The sequence below is a fragment of the Schistocerca cancellata genome, chromosome 10 (genome assembly GCF_023864275.1).
Source record: "Schistocerca cancellata isolate TAMUIC-IGC-003103 chromosome 10, iqSchCanc2.1, whole genome shotgun sequence".
Classification (NCBI taxonomy): domain Eukaryota; kingdom Metazoa; phylum Arthropoda; class Insecta; order Orthoptera; family Acrididae; genus Schistocerca; species Schistocerca cancellata.
The window spans coordinates 29697813-29718262 of record NC_064635.1 but is presented as its reverse complement, the minus strand read 5'-3'; the positions used below and the strand labels follow the sequence as shown (position 1 = coordinate 29718262).

At 42.2% G+C, this 20450-nt stretch overlaps 2 protein-coding genes across 12 annotated transcripts in view; one reads left to right on the top strand and one right to left on the bottom strand.

The window, feature by feature from the left end:
• The window catches only part of LOC126106611 (casein kinase II subunit beta-like), a 56516-nt gene extending 42028 nt beyond the window's left edge, over positions 1 to 14488 (bottom strand). For 2 of the 6 annotated variants that reach the window (XM_049912958.1, XM_049912959.1), the window contains exons 1-2: positions 14083 to 14220; positions 13624 to 13702 (exon numbers count right to left, since the gene is read on the bottom strand). In XM_049912958.1, coding sequence (XP_049768915.1) covers positions 13624 to 13702; positions 14083 to 14108 — 105 coding nt within the window. In that variant the 5' untranslated portion in view covers positions 14109 to 14220. Of the gene's footprint in view, positions 1 to 13623; positions 13703 to 13851; positions 13872 to 14082; positions 14269 to 14359 lie in introns of those variants that run through there. The other 4 variants (XM_049912961.1, XM_049912960.1, XM_049912962.1 and 1 more) reach the window with 4 other exon arrangements.
• The window catches only part of LOC126106608 (uncharacterized), a 182144-nt gene continuing 176176 nt past the window's right edge, over positions 14483 to 20450 (top strand). For 5 of the 6 annotated variants that reach the window (XM_049912953.1, XM_049912956.1, XM_049912955.1 and 2 more), the window contains exon 1: positions 14634 to 14778. The gene's annotated coding sequence lies outside the window, so the exon portion shown is untranslated. Of the gene's footprint in view, positions 14554 to 14633; positions 14779 to 20450 lie in introns of those variants that run through there. The other variant, XM_049912952.1, reaches the window with a different exon arrangement.

Sequence of the window (20450 nt, the reverse complement as noted above, 5' to 3'; positions counted from 1 at the left end):
CATGTATGGAAGTGAGACATGGATGATAACTAGTTTGGACAAGAAGAGAATAGAAGCTTTCGAAATGTGGTGCTACAGAAGAATGCTGAAGATAAGGTGGGTAGATCACGTAACTAATGAGGAGGTATTGAATAGGATTGGGGAGAAGAGAAGTTTGTGGCACAACTTGACTAGAAGAAGGGATCGGTTGGTAGGACATGTTCTGAGGCATCAAGGGATCACAAATTTAGCATTGGAGGGCAGTGTGGAGGGTAAAAATCGTAGAGGAGACCAAGAGATCAATACACTAAGCAGATTCAGAAGGATGTAGGTTGCAGTAGGTACTGGGAGATGAAGAAGCTTGCACAGGATAGGGTAGCATGGAGAGCTGCATCAAACCAGTCTCAGGACTGAAGACCACAACAACAACAACAACATAAGGAAGCAAAGACATAGGCAATGGCAGTACTACTTCAATCTGATGTTGACTCTGTATAACGCAATCAGTGCATCTGGAAGATCCACTCAACCCATGAACTTGCTATAGAGTAAAATAATTAATGGACATTCACCTTCAGGCCTTTCTTTGGTCCTATTATCTGTGCTCACACTGCTTAGTGGTATCACAATCACTCTCTCCACAAGCCTCACGGGTGACAATACTACTCCTCCTACTTTCGATGAAACACTGCAGGATTAATTGTCTGCAAAAAGAACTGTTTGCGTGTGAATGCCTCAGTTGACAAATTTGCCACATTTAAAAAATACACTCAGAAATTCTAGTGATAATGTTTGCCATAATATTTTTTTATCCTGATATACTTAATTAACTCCATCATGTAATATTTATTTGCAGACGATAACTTACATTTTTCAAGATAAGTTCTAATAAATATCAACAGCTGAAATACATGTGTAAACATTACACAGCACTCCCAAAATGCAACTGTTCAAGCAGTTGAAGAAATCCTCATGGTGCAACATTACTTTTAGTCTGAAGTGTTACAAAACTACTAAACAAGGTGACTGTGAGAAAATGCTTCTCGCCACACAAATTCAGAAATGTAAAGCAAGTGTTATACGTTTGTCCAGCTCATCTGATTGAAGTGTAATTTATTAATGTTTGAAAAACATAGAATCTGTACATCACAAGAGTATGAAATTTTTGAATTTTTTGCTTATGCTGGGGCTACGTACAATCAGGACAATATATTAAGTACCTGACACATTAGGTGAACCTTTGGTTACATCTGGAGTGATCCACAGTTCACCTAAAACTAGTTGTAAGAAAAGTGAAGTAACACTAATCTGTCTGGAAGCCTTTCCACTTTGTATTAATACAGAAGAATGAGAAGAAAGAATTAAGAGTGATATATTTCACAACATTATCACTTAGTACACACAAGAACACTACAGAAATTCTGAACTTACTCTAATGACAGACGCTACAAGAATGATACTGTCCATCACCGAAAGGTTTACTGTTGCAATTCTAAGAGAAAAGGCCTACATTCAAAGAATAATTGGGCAATGTAATATTCCCTCATTCAAATTTCACAAAACGGCAACGTAGTGCTCATATTAAGGAAGACCGATTCACGAATGAAAGAAGTTGTATCATAACTACCCTCCATCACACACCATAGTATAGCTTGTGGAATATATGAAGTGTTTCAAAAATGCTTTTGCAAACCTTGGGAACAGGTTACCTATACCAAAACAAAGAAAAAAAAAATCATACAAACGTGTCTGCAAATGCTTTGTGGTTGGTTTGTAGTGAAAAAGAACTAAACTGCAAGATCATCCGTCTCTTCATCCATTAGTTGGCAAACCAGGAGTGGTCGTCAATGGAAGGAAGTGAAAGGCAAATCCCCCCCCCACACACACACGAGAGAGATGAAAACCCAGAGAAAAGACAGCACAGGCAAGTCACTGAAACCAAGAAATGGTAAAGAATAAAGAGGATAAAAAAGTTGGAAAGGGCAGAGGCCAGGCTGGGCTGTCGACAAGGGACCTGGGAGGGGAGGGGGGAGGGGCAGGAGAGGGGTGCCCAATCAACCTCCCAAGCAGTCAATGAGAACGAAAAGCCCTACCTTAGAGGGAAAAATAGAAACCATCTACGTGGGAAAAGTGTAACACCAGGTAAGCAGCACTAGCGTCGTCTGCTAGGATGTCAGAAAGGTTAAGATGCCGCCTCAAAGCTGCCGTATTAGGACACTGTTAGACGGGCTCTGCATCGGCAGTGGGGGGGATCCCCACATCTGAGACTGTCAGCCAAGTGTGGCCAATGTGAAGTTGACAGAGCACAGTGGATTTCCTGCAAGTATCACATGGGGAAAGACAGCCACATGATCATGTGCCTCCTTAATTGACCTCAGTTTGTTTGGGGAAATCAGGGCAGACCATTCTGAGTTCCAGACTTTGGGCAACTGATGGCGTATAAATGACCAAAGGTCTGGTCCTGGGACCACTGTTTCCAGAATCGACATCCTGGTGGTAAGCTTGGTCAACCTGTTTACTTCCTGAAACCCCAACATGACCCGGGGGGAGGTGGGGGGGGGGTGTCCACATGAAAACAACTGGTTGTCCAGCTTGATGGAGGTCAGAAACTAGATCCTGGATAGCTCTAACCAGTGGGTGAGGAGAGTAGCACTGGTCTGTAGCCTGAACGTTGCTAAGGGAGTCACTACAGGTTAGGATACTCTTGCCAGTGCAAGAATAAACATGGCCACGGGATAGTTTAATGGCTATCAGTTCAGCAATGGAGAGACTGCACCCATTTGGCAGAGACTGAAGTTCACTGCATTGTGCATGTGTGTATGCAAGCCTGTTCATGCTTTGACTGCTGAGCCATTGGTGGATACCACTTCCAAACCTGGGTATGTTTCAAGGACAGCCGAGTACAGGCAACAAACAATCGTGGGCTCAATGGAATCTTCTGAACAAAAGGAGACCAAGACAAATCCGAGGTCAGGGCACAAGCCATGGGGGCAGATGCAATGTCTCCGTGACGTGACAGTGGAGGTAGTTGCAGTTCTGAACACACACACACTGGAGGCATGCAGCACCTGTAAACCCTGTCCTTTGCAGCCAAAACGGTGTCTCTGTCAGTCCTGGTACAGTCCAGAAATTGGGGGCAGGGGGATTCTGCTGCTTGTCTTCTAGTCCTGTGTTCCTCCCACAGCATGACCAGGGAATCATATGATGCCTTTCCATTTGAAGAGACTGCTGGGGCCACGTGACCACCAGCAGCACAAAGTTGAAGTCGCTTCATATGCGAACTACACTCCATGGTGCCACCCACTCCAAATGGAAACTCTCCCCATTGATACTATCCAGCCACAGCAATGCAAACCTGACCAGTAATCTGTTGCTGGGAGTCCCCATGCCACGGTCATGATGGGCACATACTCCGAGGCATACATGTAAAGTGTGCGGCACAGCCATCAACAGTGCAATCCCTGTGTGGTCAGCGGGCTACCATCGTGCAGGTACTTGACTACACAATGGGATGGGTCCTGTGTAGGGTTTGAGCGTTGTATGATGACAGGAAGGAAGAGTACCTGGGTGGAAGGGCACAGAGGCAGAGCATATTGCACACTGGTGACCTTCCCTACACAATATGCAATTCTGCAAAATTTGGAAAAAAATGGCAGGTCAAACCCAGTAATGGGGACCCTATAATTGTCAATGGAAGGTGAAAATAACGCTGGGAGTGAAACTAAAAATCAAGACCAAAATCATGAATGAAGTCCAGGCAGGGCTTGCATCAAAATGGTCATCCGATGGATAGTCAGAGGAGGTAAGAGATAGTCAAAGTGTAGGTTTGTAGCACAGAGAGAGGAAGCAGTGCTGCAAAGGCTGGTGCCTTGTGGTAGCAAGCATGTGCTCACCAAAGGGTGGTGAGCCACCTGTGGGGCTTCGTTTTTGAGTTATTAATGAAATTTTAACTTTAGGTGATTGGAGCTCATCAAAACAAACTACTTGCAATGTCCTCTTGCTTCTAAACAAGCACGCACTTGTGGAAACATGGACTGTCACACCCTTTAAAATATCTCCTGATGATTTAGAACAGTTTTGCAGGTTTCCACGACATGTCAACGTAGAGTATCTGCTTCCAGGTGGTGCACTGCATAGACCAATTGTTATGGTGCTCCCAGAGATGATTATCAAGATGACTGAAGTTGGTAAAACATGCAGGCCGTGGAACTGGTCCTCCTCTATTTATCTGTCATGTAACTGGATAGATAAAAAAGATCTACTTACCATGAGGCACTAAGAGAACACATATGTAAAGGTATTTAAATTTGCAAGCTTTTGGTGCCAGTTGTTTGTTCTTCTGGCAGAAGGGTTGAAGAAGAAGGAAGGAGGATTAGTGAGGTTTAGGGAATTGGGTTGGGTTGTTTTGGGGAGAAGAGCAGACAGCGAGGTCATCAGTCTCATCGGATTAGGGAAGGACGTTGAAGGAAGTCAGCCATGCCCTTTTGAAGGAACCATCCCGGCATTGCCTACAGCGATTTAGGGAAATTATGGAAAACCTAAATCAGGATGGTCGGACACAGAATTAAACCGTCGTCCTCCCGAATGCGAGTCCAGTGTGCTAGCCGCTGCACCACCTCGCTCAGTTAGGAAATGGGGAGAGTTTTCTAGTCGCCTAAAACCCTGGGTCAGGAGAGCCCTATCATACAGGATGAGACAGAAAGACTGACTGAGGGGGATTGCATCAGACGTGAGTTGAAAATCGGAGAGCTAAACCTCATCTGGTGCAGTCCCCAACAATCAGTCTTTCCTTCTCTCCCATTTGCTAAGTCTCCCCTGATCCAACGTCCTGGGAAACTTTTCCGAACTCTCCTCATTTCCTAAACCTCACCAGGCCTTTTCCTTCTCCTTCAATCATTCTGCCAGAAAAACCCACTGGCTTGCAAATTTAAGTATCTTTATAACTTTATTATCTTGTTGTTGCTTGGTGAGTACCTTTTTTTCTATCCAATTATTTTATATTTTCAAAAATTGATTATTTTTGTTAGTATATGCAGCTGTCAAGGCAGCCATCAGCCAGTGCATCTCAAACACTGAGACTGAAACGTACTGGAGCTCCATCAGGCATAAACCAAATGTTTCTCCTTATTTGCAGAGGCATATCATCTAGGATGCCTTTGCGAGTGTTCTGAATAAAATCCCTGTAGGCAGCACCTTTAAGATGTGCTGGGAGAATGCATGGCCCTATCAGACAGTCACTTACAATTCCAGCCCACACGTTACTCTCAAACTAATGCAGATGTCTACCGTGTACTGTAGCATGAGGATTGTAGTCAGCCCATGTGTGTTCACTGTGGAAATTTGTTATTCCATTTCTTCCAAACATTGACTTGCCTATAAACAACAATGGAACGACAAGCAATAGAGTCACAGTCTGTACAACAAACCATCAGCAGAAGTTCCTCTGGGGATGACATGGACTCGTGAGTTGCTCAGGAAATCCATATGGAACTTTGAGATGTACAGTGTGATTGTAATTAAAGTTAAACATTAAAACCACTGTAGAAATACTACTACTTGTCAGAATGACGTCAAATTGCAATGGAATATTATCGTAGAAGGGGGCAAAACGAATAGCAGTCTGGCACTGTAAGCATCATAATTTAATAGTGGTCAACTACAAATGACAAATGAATAAAAAAACAATGGCTAAGATGAACATTTGACATTAAACAAACTGCACTACTCAGCGTTCACGGGTGTACAGGTGTGATACTGTTAGTTATGTAAGCCCATCCACCACTGCAAGTTCATATCACAGCAGATGGGAAAAGTCTGTTTTTAATTGACCTGAGGCCAAAAACCATATAAAAAGCATAAATCAAAATCAATCTGATGATTAGTTACTGTGTGACTGGCACACACTGTCCACCGTTTTCTGCAACAAGTTGAAATTGAGAAACAGCATGTTCCACAACTGATCGAAGTGTTTCCGGGGTCATGTGCAGAATGTGTTGCATAATGCGTGCCTTCAGTGCAGCTAAGTTTGCAATCAGAACACAGCTTTCACATAGCCCCACAGCCAGAAGTCACACTGATTAAGATCAGGTGATCGGGACAGCCAGACTGTAGGGAAACGGCGGCTGGTAATTTGAGCATTTCCAGTATGGCACTTCAGCAGCTGCTTAACTGAATTTGCAATGTGCGAAGGTGCACCATCTTGCAAAAAAATGATCCCATCCACACACCCCTGCTGTTTGGAGAGCTGGATTGACGTTTTTCCACAAAAGACACTCATGGTGCTTACCAGTGACAGTACAGGTAAAAGGACTGGAAGCACCTGTCTCAAATGGCTCTGAGCACTATGGGACTTAACTGCTGAGGTCATCAGTCCCCTAGAACTTAGAACTCCTTAAACCTAACTAACCTAAGGACATCACACACATCCAAGCCTGAGGCAGGATTCGAACCTGCGACTATAGCAGTCGCGCAGTTCCAGACTGAAGCACTTAGAACCACTCAGCCACACTGGCCTGCAGCACCGATCTCTTCGAAAAAATACAGCCCTATGATAAATGATGCTGTAAACCCGCACCACACACAGTCCTATTAAGGATGAAGTGGTACTGGTTGATTCGCATGTGGCTTTTCCGTTGCCCATATTTGACAACTCTGTATACTGGCCTCTACAACTACATCACCATATGGTGCGTGGTGGAGGGTACCTCGTACCACAACTAGCATCTTCTCTCCCTGTTCCACTCCCTAACAGAACGAGGGAAAAATGACTGCCTATATGCCTCTGTTCGAGTCCTAATCTCTCTTATCTTATCTTTGTGGTCTTTCCACGAAATGTAAGTTGGTGGCAGTAAAATTGTACTGTAGTCAGCCTCAAATGCTGGTTCTCTAAATTTCCTCAGTAGCGATTCACAAAAAGAACGCCTCCTTTCCTCTAGAGACTCCCACCCAAGTTCCTGAAGCATTTCCAACCAGTAACCAATCTAGCAGCCCGCCTCTGAATTTCTTCTATGTCCTCCCTCAATCCGACCTGATAGGGATCCCAAACGCTCGAGCAGTACTCAAGAATAGGTCGCACCAGCGTTCTATAAGCGGTCTCCTTTACAGATGAACCACAGCTTCCCAACCGAAGACGACCATCCGCCTTCCCCACAACTGCCATTACATGCTTGTCCCACTTCATATCGCTCTGCAATGTTACGCCCAAATATTTAATTGACATGACTGTGTCAAGCGCTACACTACTAATGGAGTACTCAAACATTACAGGATTCTTTTTCCTATTCATCTGCATTAATTTACATTTATCTATATTTAGAGAGTTAGCTGCCATTCTTTACACCAATCACAAACCCTGTACAAGACATCTTGTATCCTCCTACAGTCACTCAATGACGACCCTTCCCGTACACCACATCATCATCAGCAAACAGCCACACATTGCTATCCACTCTATCCAAAAGATCATTTATGTAGATAGAAAACAACAGCAGACCTACCACACTTCCCTGGGGCACTCCAGATGATACCCTCACCTCCGATGAACACTCACCATCGAGGACAACATACTGGGTTCTATTATTTAGAAAGTCTTTGAGCCACTCACATACTTGGGAAACAATCCCATATGCTCGTACCTTAGTTAACAGTCTGCAGTGGGGCACCGAGTAAAACGCTTTCCGGAAGTCAAGGAATATGGCATCCGTCTTATACCCTTCATCCATGGTTCGCAAGATATCGTGTGAAAAAAGGGTGAGTTGCGTTTCGCGGGAGCGATGCTTTCTAAAGCCGTGCTGATGCATGGACAGCAACTTCTCTGTCTCAAGGAAATTCTTTATATTCAAACTGAGAATATGTTCGAGAATCCTGCAACAAACTGATGTTAAGGATATTGGTCTGTAATTTTGAGGATCTGTCCTTCTACCCTTCTTATATACAGGCATCACCTGCGCTTTTTTCCAGTCGCTCGGGACTTTACGTTGGGCAAGAGATTTGCGATAAATGCAAGCTAAGTAAGGAGCCAATGCAGTAGAGTACTCTGTAAAACTGAATTGGAATCCCATCAGGACCTGTTGATTTATTTATTGTCAACCCATTCAGCTGCTTCACAACCCCAGGGATGTCTATCACGATGTCTGTACGAGACTCAAACGGCAGTATGTTTGTACGATCCCCGTACGTGAAAGATTTCTCAAATGCTAAATTTAAAATTTCAGCTTCCGTTTTGCTGTCTTCCGTTGCCAGGCCAGACTGATTGGTGAGTGCCTGGATGGAAGCCTTCCACCTGCTTACCGATTTTACGTGAGACCAGAATTTCCTTGGGTTTTCAGCAAGATCTTTTGCTAAGGTATGACGGTGGTAGTGGTTGTATGCTTCATGCATCGCTCTTTTTACAGCAGCACGAATCTCTACTAACTTTTGCCTGTCCTCATTCTCCCGATCTTTCTTGTACCTGAGTGCAACTGCCTTTGCTTCCTGAGCATTCTCCGAATTGCGCTGTCAAACCACGGTGGGTCTTTTCCGTCTGTAACCCACTTTTTCGGCACATACTTGTCCAATGCGTGATTTACAATGTGTTTAAAATTTGCCCATAATTCTTCCATGTCCATCATACGAGAAGTAAATGAAGTCTATTCATTTACTAAGTGGGATGCTAACAACTGCTTATCTGCTCTTTTTAGTAAGAATACTCTCCTAGCCTTCTTGACCGACTTTTTAACTTTCGTAACCATAGTTGTAATGACATCATCGTGATCACTAATCACTGTCTCAACACTGACGCCGTCAATGAGGTCTGGTCTGTTCGTGGCTACCAGATCTAAAATATTTCCATTACACGTTGGCTGTCTATTTAGCTGCTCAAGACAGTTTTCTGATAACGTGTTCTAAAGTAATTCACACGACAGCTTGTCTGTATCACCTGTAATGAATCCATAGACATCCCAGTCTATACTAGGTAGGTTGAAGTCGCCTCCGACTAATATAGCATGATCCGGGTACTTCTGTGATACAGAATGTAGACTCCCTTTGAATGATTCTAAAACTGTCACAGTGGAACCTGGTGGCCGGTAATAACACCCCACAATTAACTTTATTTCCCCTAGCCCTGTTAAACATGTCCAGATAACTTCACAATCACACTCCACTTCGACCTCAGTAGACACAATATTTTTGTCAACTCCAATGATGACACCACCTTCTACGGTGTCTAATCTTTCTTTCTGATACACGTTCCAACCCTCACTAAATATTTCAGAACTTCCTATCTCAGGGTTCAGCCAGGTCTCAGCCCCGAGAATAATTTGGGCGCCACACGCTTCCTGGAGGGCAGTACATTCAGGAACTTTATTCCAAACACTCTGAAAATTTACTGCTAATATCTTGACAGCTGAAGTGTCTTTACACTGAGCACGTCCTGATTTCCCTGCCTACACGTCGACTGACGAGTCTTCATCAGGACACCTCGCACTACTGCCTAGCCTAAAAAACCCCCATGTGCACACCACAAGTACTCTGCTACCCGAGTAGCCACTTCCTTTGTGTAGTGCACCCCTGACCTATCTAGTGGTGTCCTACAATTCCCCACCCAATAGCGCAAGTCTAGAAATTTGCAGCCAAGACCGCCACAGAGTCGACGAAACCTCTCGTTGAGACCCTCCACTCGGCTCCAAATCAAAGGACCCCGATCCACTCTGGGAATGATGCTGCAAATAGAGCTCTGCTTGCACCCCACATGCGAGGCCAGCGGTCTTCACCAAATCCGCCATCCGCCTGTACGAACTGAGGATCGCCTCAGAACCCAAGCGACAGGCATCATTGGTGCCAACGTGAGCAACTACTTGCAGACGACTGCACCCCGTACGCTCGATATCCACAGGCAAGGCCGCCTCCACATCTTGGATGAGGCCCCCCAGCAGACAAACCGAGTGCATGTTGGATTTCTTTCCAACCCTGTAAGCTATTTCCCTAAAGGGCTCCATCACCCGCCTAACGTTGGAGCTCCCGATAACCAGCAAGCCTTTGCCCCCGTATGCCTGCTAGGGCCCTACTGAAGGAGCAGCCACCTGCCCACTGACAGGATGAAAGGGCGAGGCCAGCCTTCACATTGGCCCTCAGCCTCGAGCAACGCTAATGCGTTGCAGTCCGCCACTCACCCTGAGGTGAGGGCGGCCCCAATGCGCAGGGTACATTGGAAGGTGCCTCGGCAGCTGAGTCAGCGGATGCAGCAAGTTACACCTGGGGGTGTCTCAAGCAACACGCCAGACCCTCCGCCGTCGCTGCACCTCGAGGCAGCAGACTGAAGGCGGCTGACTGTGGCCAACAGCATGCTCAGCTGCTCGCGAACTGCGAGCCAGTTCCTCCTGGGCCCGTACACATCCTAACCATCCTACTGCTAATATCTAATGACTCCGCCAATTTATACTCTTCGGCTATCAATAAGCAATATTACTCCTCTCAAATACGAGAATATGCAAGGATTTTATGTAATTAAATATGCAAGCGCACAAACACTCTGAAATAAATTAAGAATCAAACTACAAAACAAATATGAAAGCTAAATATGCGACTCGCTACTGCACTGCTGCTGCACTGATACTTCACCAGCAGCTGCTCAAGGCTCGCTGTCAGAAGGAAGTGGGCTTGATCTGTCTACGACATCTGCCATGGCCAATCACTGTCCACTTCCATGCAGGCAAGAAAGTCTACAACAAAGGTCTCTCTTGCTGGCAGGTCAACAGGAAGGAAGTTGTGCACATGGGTAATTTCGAATGGATAGCAAAGGAGGATGTTTCGTAGGATTTTACACACAGTGCTCACAGGTATGTCCAATGTTCAGGCAATTCTCTGTGTGCTACACATTGGCACACCACCACTCGTTTCCTCCTGCATTGCTGTGGCCACTGCTTCCACTGACATCAAATCATTCCTTTCCTTCCTCTACCAGGTTGCACACCAAAAGAACCCGTCTTTTTGAATTTCCAAATCATTTTCTCCAGACTCATGGCAGTCTTCGGACCAACACCTTTTTTCAAACACTTCAGTGTCTGGAACCTCTGCAGAGCGACTTGTGCACAGCCATCATTCTTGTAATACAGCATTACAAGCAGAGCACGATCCTGCATTGAGACAGTCATAGAGAAAGTCGCAGACACAAAAGGATGAAAAGCCATGTACCCAGAGTGTTTATATCAACTTCAATGGGTCGTGTGCATGACAGGTGTTTTCACTTACGTATTCCGAGACATACAGCACCATCTAGTAATCAATTTCCACACTATTTTTTTTTCTCTTTTGCCATACATTTTGCCCTTCTCCAATAATATCCTCTTGCTATTTGATATCGTTCTGACCAGTGTTGTTATTTCTACAGCGTATTGAAAGTTTAACTTTAATTATATTCACATTGTACAACATGCCAGGGCAACTTGTCTTGTGCTGATAACTGGTTCTTCTTCAACAGTGCACATGAGCAACATATGATCTTCCTCAATCCATAGTCTGTGATGTTTCTGACCCTGCCTTGGCTACATAAAGATACACAGGACCAAATGTAGGATGGCAGTTGTCTTTGGCCTGGGAATGCTGTCTGATACAACTGCACAGCCTCAAATCCATTACCAGTCATAAGGGTAGTATATAAAATGAATATTCTGCCATATTTGAACAAAATACTTCCAGTTCACTAACCACCTGTAGTAGATGTACATAAGGGGCATGAAGACATACAAATATAAATAACTCTCCCTGGCAACACAACGCCATCTACGATACAGAGAGTCAAACAAGTGCATATATACACTAGGTGATCAAAAGTATCCGTACACCCCCAAAAAAACATACGTTTTCATATTATGTGCATTGGGCTGCCAACTGCTGCCAGGTACTCGATATCAGAGATCTCGGTAGTCATTAGACATCGCGAGAGAGCAGAATGGGGCACTCTGCAGAGCTCATGGACTTCGAACGTGGTCAGGTGACTGGGTGTCACTTGGGTCATACATCTGTACGCAAGATTTCAACACTCCTAAACATCCCTAGGTCCACTGTTTCCGATATGGTAGTGAAGTGGAAACACAAAGGGACACGTACAGCACAAAAGCGTACAGGCTGACCTTGTCTGTTGACTGATAGAGACGGCCAACAGTTGAAGAGGGTCGTAATAGACATATTTATCCCAACCATCACACAGGAATTCCAAACTGCACCAGGCTCCACTGTGAGTACTATGACAGTTAGGCAGGAGGCAAGAAACCTTTGATTTCATGGTTGAGCGGCTGCTCATAAGCCACACATCATGGCGATAAATGCCAAACGATGACCCGCTTGGTGTAAGGAGCATTAAAATTGGATGATTCAACAGTGGAAAAACGTTGTGTAGTTGACGAATCACTGTACACAATGTGGCGATCCGATGGCAGGCTGTGGGTATGGTGAATGTTCAGTGAACGTAATCTGCCAGCGTGTGTAGTGCCAACAGTAAAATTCGGAGGCGGTGGTGTTATGGTGTGGACATGTTTTTCATGGAGGAGGCTAGCACCCCTTGTTGTTTTGCGTGACACTATCACCGCACAGGCCTACATAGATGTCCTACGCGTGGTTACACAACAACAACATCCCTGTAATGGACTGGCCTGCATCCTATAGAACACCTTTGGAATGTTTTGGAATGCAGACTTCGTGCCAGGCCTCACCAACCAACATTGGTATCTCTCCTTAGCGCAGCACTCCGTGAAGAATGAGCTGCCATTCCCCAAGAAACCTTCCAGCGCCTGACTGAGCATATGCCTGTGAGAGTGAAAGCTGTCATCAAGGCTAAGGATGGGGCAACACCATACTGAATTCCAACATTACCAATGGAGGGCGCCACAAACTTTTAAGTCATTTTCAGCCAGGTGTCCTGACACACTTGATCACATAGTATAGGTAAAGTTGTTGGATTGTGTACTTGGAATCTGTTGAAAGTCAACTTTCATTACTTTAATAACTCAAAAACGAAGCGTTTTTCACTTTATGTATATATAAACATTATTCATGTTTTGGCATATGGAACGTGCTCCGGAACCAATGATCTCAGCAGTTTGGTCCCTTTGTAATTCACACACGTTTGAACATTTGGAACATGTTACCAGGGTTTATGAAAGTATTTTTGAAACCCCTGGACATTTAGATAGGACGGACTTCTGTTAGGCATACACCAACGTTGCCAGGCATCAGTAATATTCATGTTTATCTTACCTGTTGATCTAACTATTATCACTCTGACTTTACCTTATCTTCATTCACAAGGTACTAATTACACATTCATGATTAAAAAAAAAACTTTTAATACACACATTGTCATACTTGTTAACAATACTTACAAATAAAAAGGAAAAATGAAGATGGGGTGATTTAATGATGACATATCCATAGGCCGATTATCTACTGATTATGTATGCATTAATTAAGAAATAAATAAAATGTACGAGAGGATTAGAATCTGTTATGAATATTAAGCTCGTTTATTTATCCTTATCGTGCACTGTTCAGTTATTAATACCGAGTTACCGCTTTAGTCTCAAGAGTTGCGCACAGTAAAGTAAATATCTAAAAGAAATATGCAGACTTAGTGTAACACGGAGAATTAGTACTTTCTACTTAACTAACCTCACAGAAGAATTCGTTCCCACGTTGGCTGCAGAACCAGGTGATCCATGAAACCTCCTCAGAACTGCTCATTTTGTGTCTGAAATTGTTAATATATAATACCTGTTACTAGCTTATTTCAACGACCGTAATTTTATATGAACCGAAGCAAACAATGTTATAGTGTTTGTCCAATTCTATCATATTAGCCAAAATATTCTTTTTAACTGATTTGAAACGGTTCCTCACATTCTTTATTTTGCTTGTCTATTGGTTACGAATCCTTAGAGTGAAAAACAACTATTTTTAAAGCAAACACGTAGTTCTAGAGATACATGTCATCCTCTGTGTACTACATGCATAAAATGCAGACCTTTCAAATCATACTAATGTCCTCTGATAGTCAAAACACAGCTGGTTTCGAATGCCATAATCATATGTTCAAAGTTATTAATATCAATAAAAGGGCAAATTGCAAACCTTGAGGTCGCTCGTGCCATTACCATTAATCGTATAATACTTGATTATCAACGGACAACAATAAACAATTTTAAAGCAGCATGTAGCAACTTAACAGCAATAAACTAAGAACTTAAATCAACCTCTCACCAACTTCTGCCGCGATTAGCCTCACTTGATCAGGGCTTTCAATGAGCCAACTTACCATTTACCTCTGATTTCAGTACTGCTGTGTCAAACTTACCGCCGTACATATTTTAGCGCAACTGAGTATGAAAAGCATCGATATGAAGCATACCTACAGTAATTTTTAAAATCTTCTGTAAACCACTTAAACTTTTTACTCCCCTGGCAACACTTTTTCCCTTGTTTCCACAGTCAAATAGGGAAGTTATTGAAAACCCTTGGAAACGAAAGCCATCTTTGGTATGTACAATGTCGAAACCAAGATTATGCCGATGATTATTTGTGTTGTTTGTGACTAGTTAAGAGGTTTGTCACAATTTCAAGCAAACTAGTAAATAAATGGAAATATAACTGTCTGTAATGCAATGTAACTGTTCACCAGTACGTTGAAATTACTGTTGAAACTGATAAAGTAGCAGAATGTTTATGGTGGAGTCCGTAGCGATGACTACGTGTTTGTATTTGTTTTGTTCGTAGCTGTTCTCATATGTACGTTGTGGTGAAGAAATAGACCTTTGCTGATTGAAGAGAGTGAGTAATAGGAGTCTTATTGTATGTCATTGTTTAATAGTGCATTCTGCTCTTAAGCACGATTTGAGAGAACCGGCCATTGTTATTTATCTAACAGCTTTCATCGGGAGATCGCCGTAATTTTAGAGTGAATTGTAAACTAATTTCTTGCGTAACTATCACCAAAGTGTATAACATTTATTTTTGTGAACGAACAGTGGCATCTGTTTACCGTAGATTCTGGGTTAAAAAAGAAAAAAAAAGTGCCGTATGTCCGAATGCAAATAGAGAAACTTTGACTGTTGTGAACCATTTTCTTGTTTGTTGGACTCACACCTTTTGTTCCTGACACTAGTTGTATGTGCTGATAAAAATTATAGATCATTAGGTTTTGTATTGTATGTGTCATATGAGCAAATGTAAAAAAAAAAAATAGTAGTCAGTTTACTCACGCACGCGCGCATTTGTGTGTGTGTGTGTGTGTGTGTGTTGGGGGGGGGGGAGAGGGAGAGACCTTGTTAATGTGCCATTCGATGGCTCACCATCTCTACTCGTTGGTGTGTTGTTAACTTTACTATGAGATTGTGCAAAATTTTAGAATTTTGCTCTTTCATGAAGTAAATGTGATGTTTCAAAGCAACGTAGTGAAGCAAAATGCCTCTCTTGTAGCGGCAAGTGAATCTGGATGAGCATCTCCTTGATGTTTTCGTGCTTACTGTAGGAACCTGTTATAAAACATGCTGCTGCTCTTTGGATCTTCTCTATTTGCTCTATCAGTCCTATCTGGTAAGGGACCCAGAGTGACAAGCAATAGTCTAGTATTGTTCAAATGAGGTTTTGGTTAGCTATCTGTGCGAGGACCGCACTTCCTGAAAATGTTTCCACCAAATCTGTCGGCTATCCTTACGATTAGTTTTATGTAGTCATTCAACTGTAAATTGCTTGGCACACTTTTTCCCAGATAAGTTATGTGATGGGTGTGATTGCTTACAGTAACTGTTCAGCAATCATATAACAAAATCTTTCCACCAATTTATGTGCTTCATGTTACAGCTTTTTTTATGTTTGTTATTGATCAGCTGCCAATGTCTGCACCAAGTGTCGGTTCACTGCATTCATCTACAATTTCCTTGTTTTGAGATTTCTCTACATACAACAGCATTGTTTGCAAATAGTCTCTTGGAGTGTCTGATATTATTCATTAGATCTTTTGTATCTTTTTTAACAGTAATGATCGTATGAACATACCCTTGCTGGACACTTGAAGTTACAAGGTTGACGATATAAAGTCAGTTTGTAGTAAAAATATTTCTGTTACTGATAAATCAGATGTATGTGCAGTATTTAACAATTATTTTCTGAGTGTTACTGGTGAATTAAATAAAAATTTTAGTTTCTACAGGGAATTGTATAACTTTCTTGGCAAATGCCTTTCCAAGATTGATGTCTGAAATACTCCGCTGTGATACAGACAATGGCGAGATTGTGACAATAATTAAATCACTGAAGACTAATGACTCTCATGGTTATGATGGCGTGCCTAGCAGAATAATAAAGTACTGTTCTGCACATGTTAGCCCTGTATTTAGCAATGTTTGTAATTTTTCCTTTAGGAGTGATCAGTTTCCTGAACGATTAAAGTACTCAGTAGTAAAGCTGCTTTATAAAAAGGGAGAAAGGGATAATGTAGATAATTTTAGACCTATTACTACTCCATCAGTGTTTGCTAAAGTTATTGAAAAGGCTGTGTATGCAAGGATAATTGATCATTTTATATCACACAATTTGCTATCAGATGTACAGTTCGGCTCGTTGTTTAACAACGGAAAATGCTATATTTTCTTTTCTCTGTGAGGTACTGAATGGGTTAAGCAAAAGGTTTGGAAGCCTGGGCATATTTTTTTTGTTTTAACTAAGGCATTTGATTGTGTTGATCACAAAATATGGAAATACGGAAGTGTCAGATTCCACCCGTCTGCTTTGACCCATGACATCACAAATATGGCGGAAACTACCATCCACTACGACTCCAATATGGCGCATGTGACGTCATTATATAAACATGACAACAGACATGAAAATACATCGAAAAACAAACACACACACGCCTTCCATACAAAACCTAATCAAACTAACAGGACAAGTGTGAGAAATTGAGGGTTTTTGGGTGGGGACAAACTAAATATAAACACATTCCAGTACACCAAATGACAAAAACACTAAAATAACAAAATCCCACAAACTTCCCAAATTCCACTACACACACAATCCACTGGAATTGATCACTTCCCTTGTCCTATATAGATCAACAGAAACAACCGATACCACACTATAAATCTCAGAAATTTCGACACCACATCCACACTTAATCCTACCACAAAAAAACACCTAGAAAATCAAAATTGGAGTCGAACACTTCCCTTGACCTGTTATCCTTACGACATCTCCACGTATAGCCGTCCCTAGTCAGAGATGCCAGAACTTTAGTAAGCCTCATTTCTTCACGACACACTGAACACTTCACGACTTCAACCAATAGGCCGAATAGCTGAAGAAATTTTATTAGAGACAACTCACTGTCCCCCATCATCCTCGACAACAAAGAACTGTTGACTTTGTCAGTCTTACCCATCCCTACCAAAGGCATAAACAAAGCAATTTACCAAAATTCACACACAATGAACAGAAAAAAAACAATAACGTGACATAACAAAACCAAAATCATTAACTCACTGAAAAATATTCCGCTGAAAGCACCGTCACCACTGATACTACACACGTGTAATGCTACCACGCAAATGAACCCCATATACCACATAACGTGCTACTGTAAACACACCACCAGAGAGAACCACCGACCGCAACAATAGCCACCTATAAACACGCCACAAACTAAACCAAAAATATCACCTAACTCACAACACACAAACATACCACAAGAGAGCCCCAACGACCACATCAAAACGACACCTAAAAACCCGCCACTCTCACAAACTAAACTCCGTGACATTACACACCACAACAGCCTTACGTCACAGGTCAAAGCCGACGGGTGGGATCGGTCACTTTCGTCGACCCCAAAATATTGCTCCAGAAGATGGACCATTATGGAATACTGGGAGTAGCTCACAATTGGTTCACCTCTTACTTTAGCAACAGACAGCAAACGATCATTATTCACAATGTTTAGAATGGCTGTGATGTGAGGTCTGAGTGGGGATATGGTCAAGTGGGGGGTGCCCCGGCGATCAGTGTTGGGGCCACTCCTGTTTTTTATTTATATAAATGATATGCCCTCTAGTATTACAAGTAACTCTAAAATATTTCTGTTTGCTGATGACACTAGCTTGTTTGTAAAGGATGTTGTATGCAGCATTGGCTTGGTTTCAAATAGTGCAGTTCATGACCGAAGTTCATGGCTTGTAGAAAATAAACTAATGCTAAATCGCAGTAAGACTTAGTTTTTACAGTTTCTAACGTACAATTCAACAAAACCTGACATTTTAATGTCACAAAATGGGCATATGATTAGCGAAACTCGACAGTTCAAATTTCTACGTGTTCAGATAGATAGTAAACCGTCGTGGAAAGCCCACATTCAGAATCTTGTTCAGAGACTTAGTGCTGCCATTTTTACTATTTGAATGGTATCTGAAGTCAGTGATCATTCGACATGAAATTAGTCTACTTTGCTTATTTTTATTCACTTATATCGTATTGTATTATATTTTGGGGTAACTCTTCCCATTCTAAAAGGATATTTTTGGCTCAGAAATGGACGGTTCGGGCCATAAGTGGTCGACCCCTGTTCACGAGTCTGGGTATTTTGACATTGGCTGCTCTATATTCATTTCTTTATTGTCGTTTCTTGTTACCAGTATTAGTTTATTCCCAAGAATAATCAGCTTTCACTGAGTTAACACTCGGCAGAAATCAATCCTGCATTTGGATCAGACGTGCTTAACTCTTGTGCGGAAAGGTGTGCAGTATAATGCTGCATCCATTTTCAATAAGCTACCACTCAAATTCAAAACTCTTAGCAGTAATTCACGTGCGTTCAAATCTAAACTGAAGAGTTTCCTTGTTGGTCACTCCTCCTATTCTGTCGAGGAGTTCCTTGAAAAATTAAGTTGATTCTTCTTGTATTGTTGATTGCGTTTACTTAAACTTACGGATTTACTTTTTCGGGTTCATAAACATTTTATTTTTGTGTTATTACTTTTATGTTGTAATTTCATGTACTGACACATTCCATGATTTTGGAGATTTGTTCCTCAATTTGGTGCTATGGAACTTGATGTGCAAATAAAAAGAAAAAAAATGAAGGTTTCTCCATTCTCATATGATCCGTTTGCCGGACTCTTAATGCAACCTCAAGGCTGCTTTGATATTTTGTATGCTTGTATTTCGTTCATTAGGCGATAGTTTTCTGAAGTCAAGGAATGTGTCATCAACCAGTATGCTGGCGTTTACTGCCTCATGGGTCTCGTGGACAAGGAACACGACATCAGCCTAGACGCAAATGTTTGCTGCATCCTGGGTCCCATTGACCAAACAGAGCGAGCTGGATTTCACAAGATCGTTATTTGTGTAATCTGTGTTGATTCCCACAGAGGAGATTTTTGGTTTCCAGAAAGATCATAATGTGTGAACATGAGGCTAGAGGGATTGTAGGACGCAGGAGGTGTGTTAGAGGAATAGTGTCATCTGAATCTGCCTTGGTCCTTTCCCCACCCTGTCCCCAACCACTCCCAACACCACCTTACCCCTCAGACACTTTCTTTTCAATTCTTCTTTCATTTTCACAATCCCCATAGCCCTCGTCTCATCTATACCCTACTCTCACATCTCTGTTCTTGTTACCACCCTGTCTGACATCCTTAGCACCACCTCCTTCCTCATTTAACATCTTACTTCGGGGTCATTCCATGTCAAGTCACGCAGGCCTTGACACCAACCATGTCAGGTTTTGATGAAACTTGGTACAATTACTTCTTTTATCATCCTGAAAGCACTTGTAAAATTCTTTTTTGCTCTATCTCTTATAGTTTTTTTTTTATATCTAAATTTTTGAAGTTTTTAGATTTGGCGTTGTTTCAGCAGTCGGAAATCGTAACTTAAACGTGTCCTCACAACTAAAAAAAATTGTATATTAAAGAATACTCAGGATATCAGTATGAAATTTTGGAATAAGTTTGTGTATTATATCTAAATGTTAAAAAAATTACCATAAAGATATATTAAAATCTTCCAAATGAAAAAATATTTACAATTTTTTTTTTTTTTTTAAGCCAACGGATGTTTAGTTTTACAAAAACTGCAATATCTACGAGTCTCAGACCTGATAGAAAGCTCAAATTTGTTTTAAAATACTCTTAATTGTATAGGCTATTAGATAAAAAAAAATTATGTTGGCTTTTTAACCTGTTTAATAGTTATCTGATTTTATACACTCCTGGAAATGGAAAAAAGAACACATTGACACCGGTGTGTCAGACCCACCATACTTGCTCCGGACACTGCGAGAGGGCTGTACAAGCAATGATCACACGCACGGCACAGCGGACACACCAGGAACCGCGCTGTTGGCCGTTGAATGGCGCTAGCTGCGCAGCATTTGTGCACCGCCGCCGTCAGTGTCAGCCAGTTTGCCGTGGCATACGGAGCTCCATCGCAGTCTTTAACACTGGTAG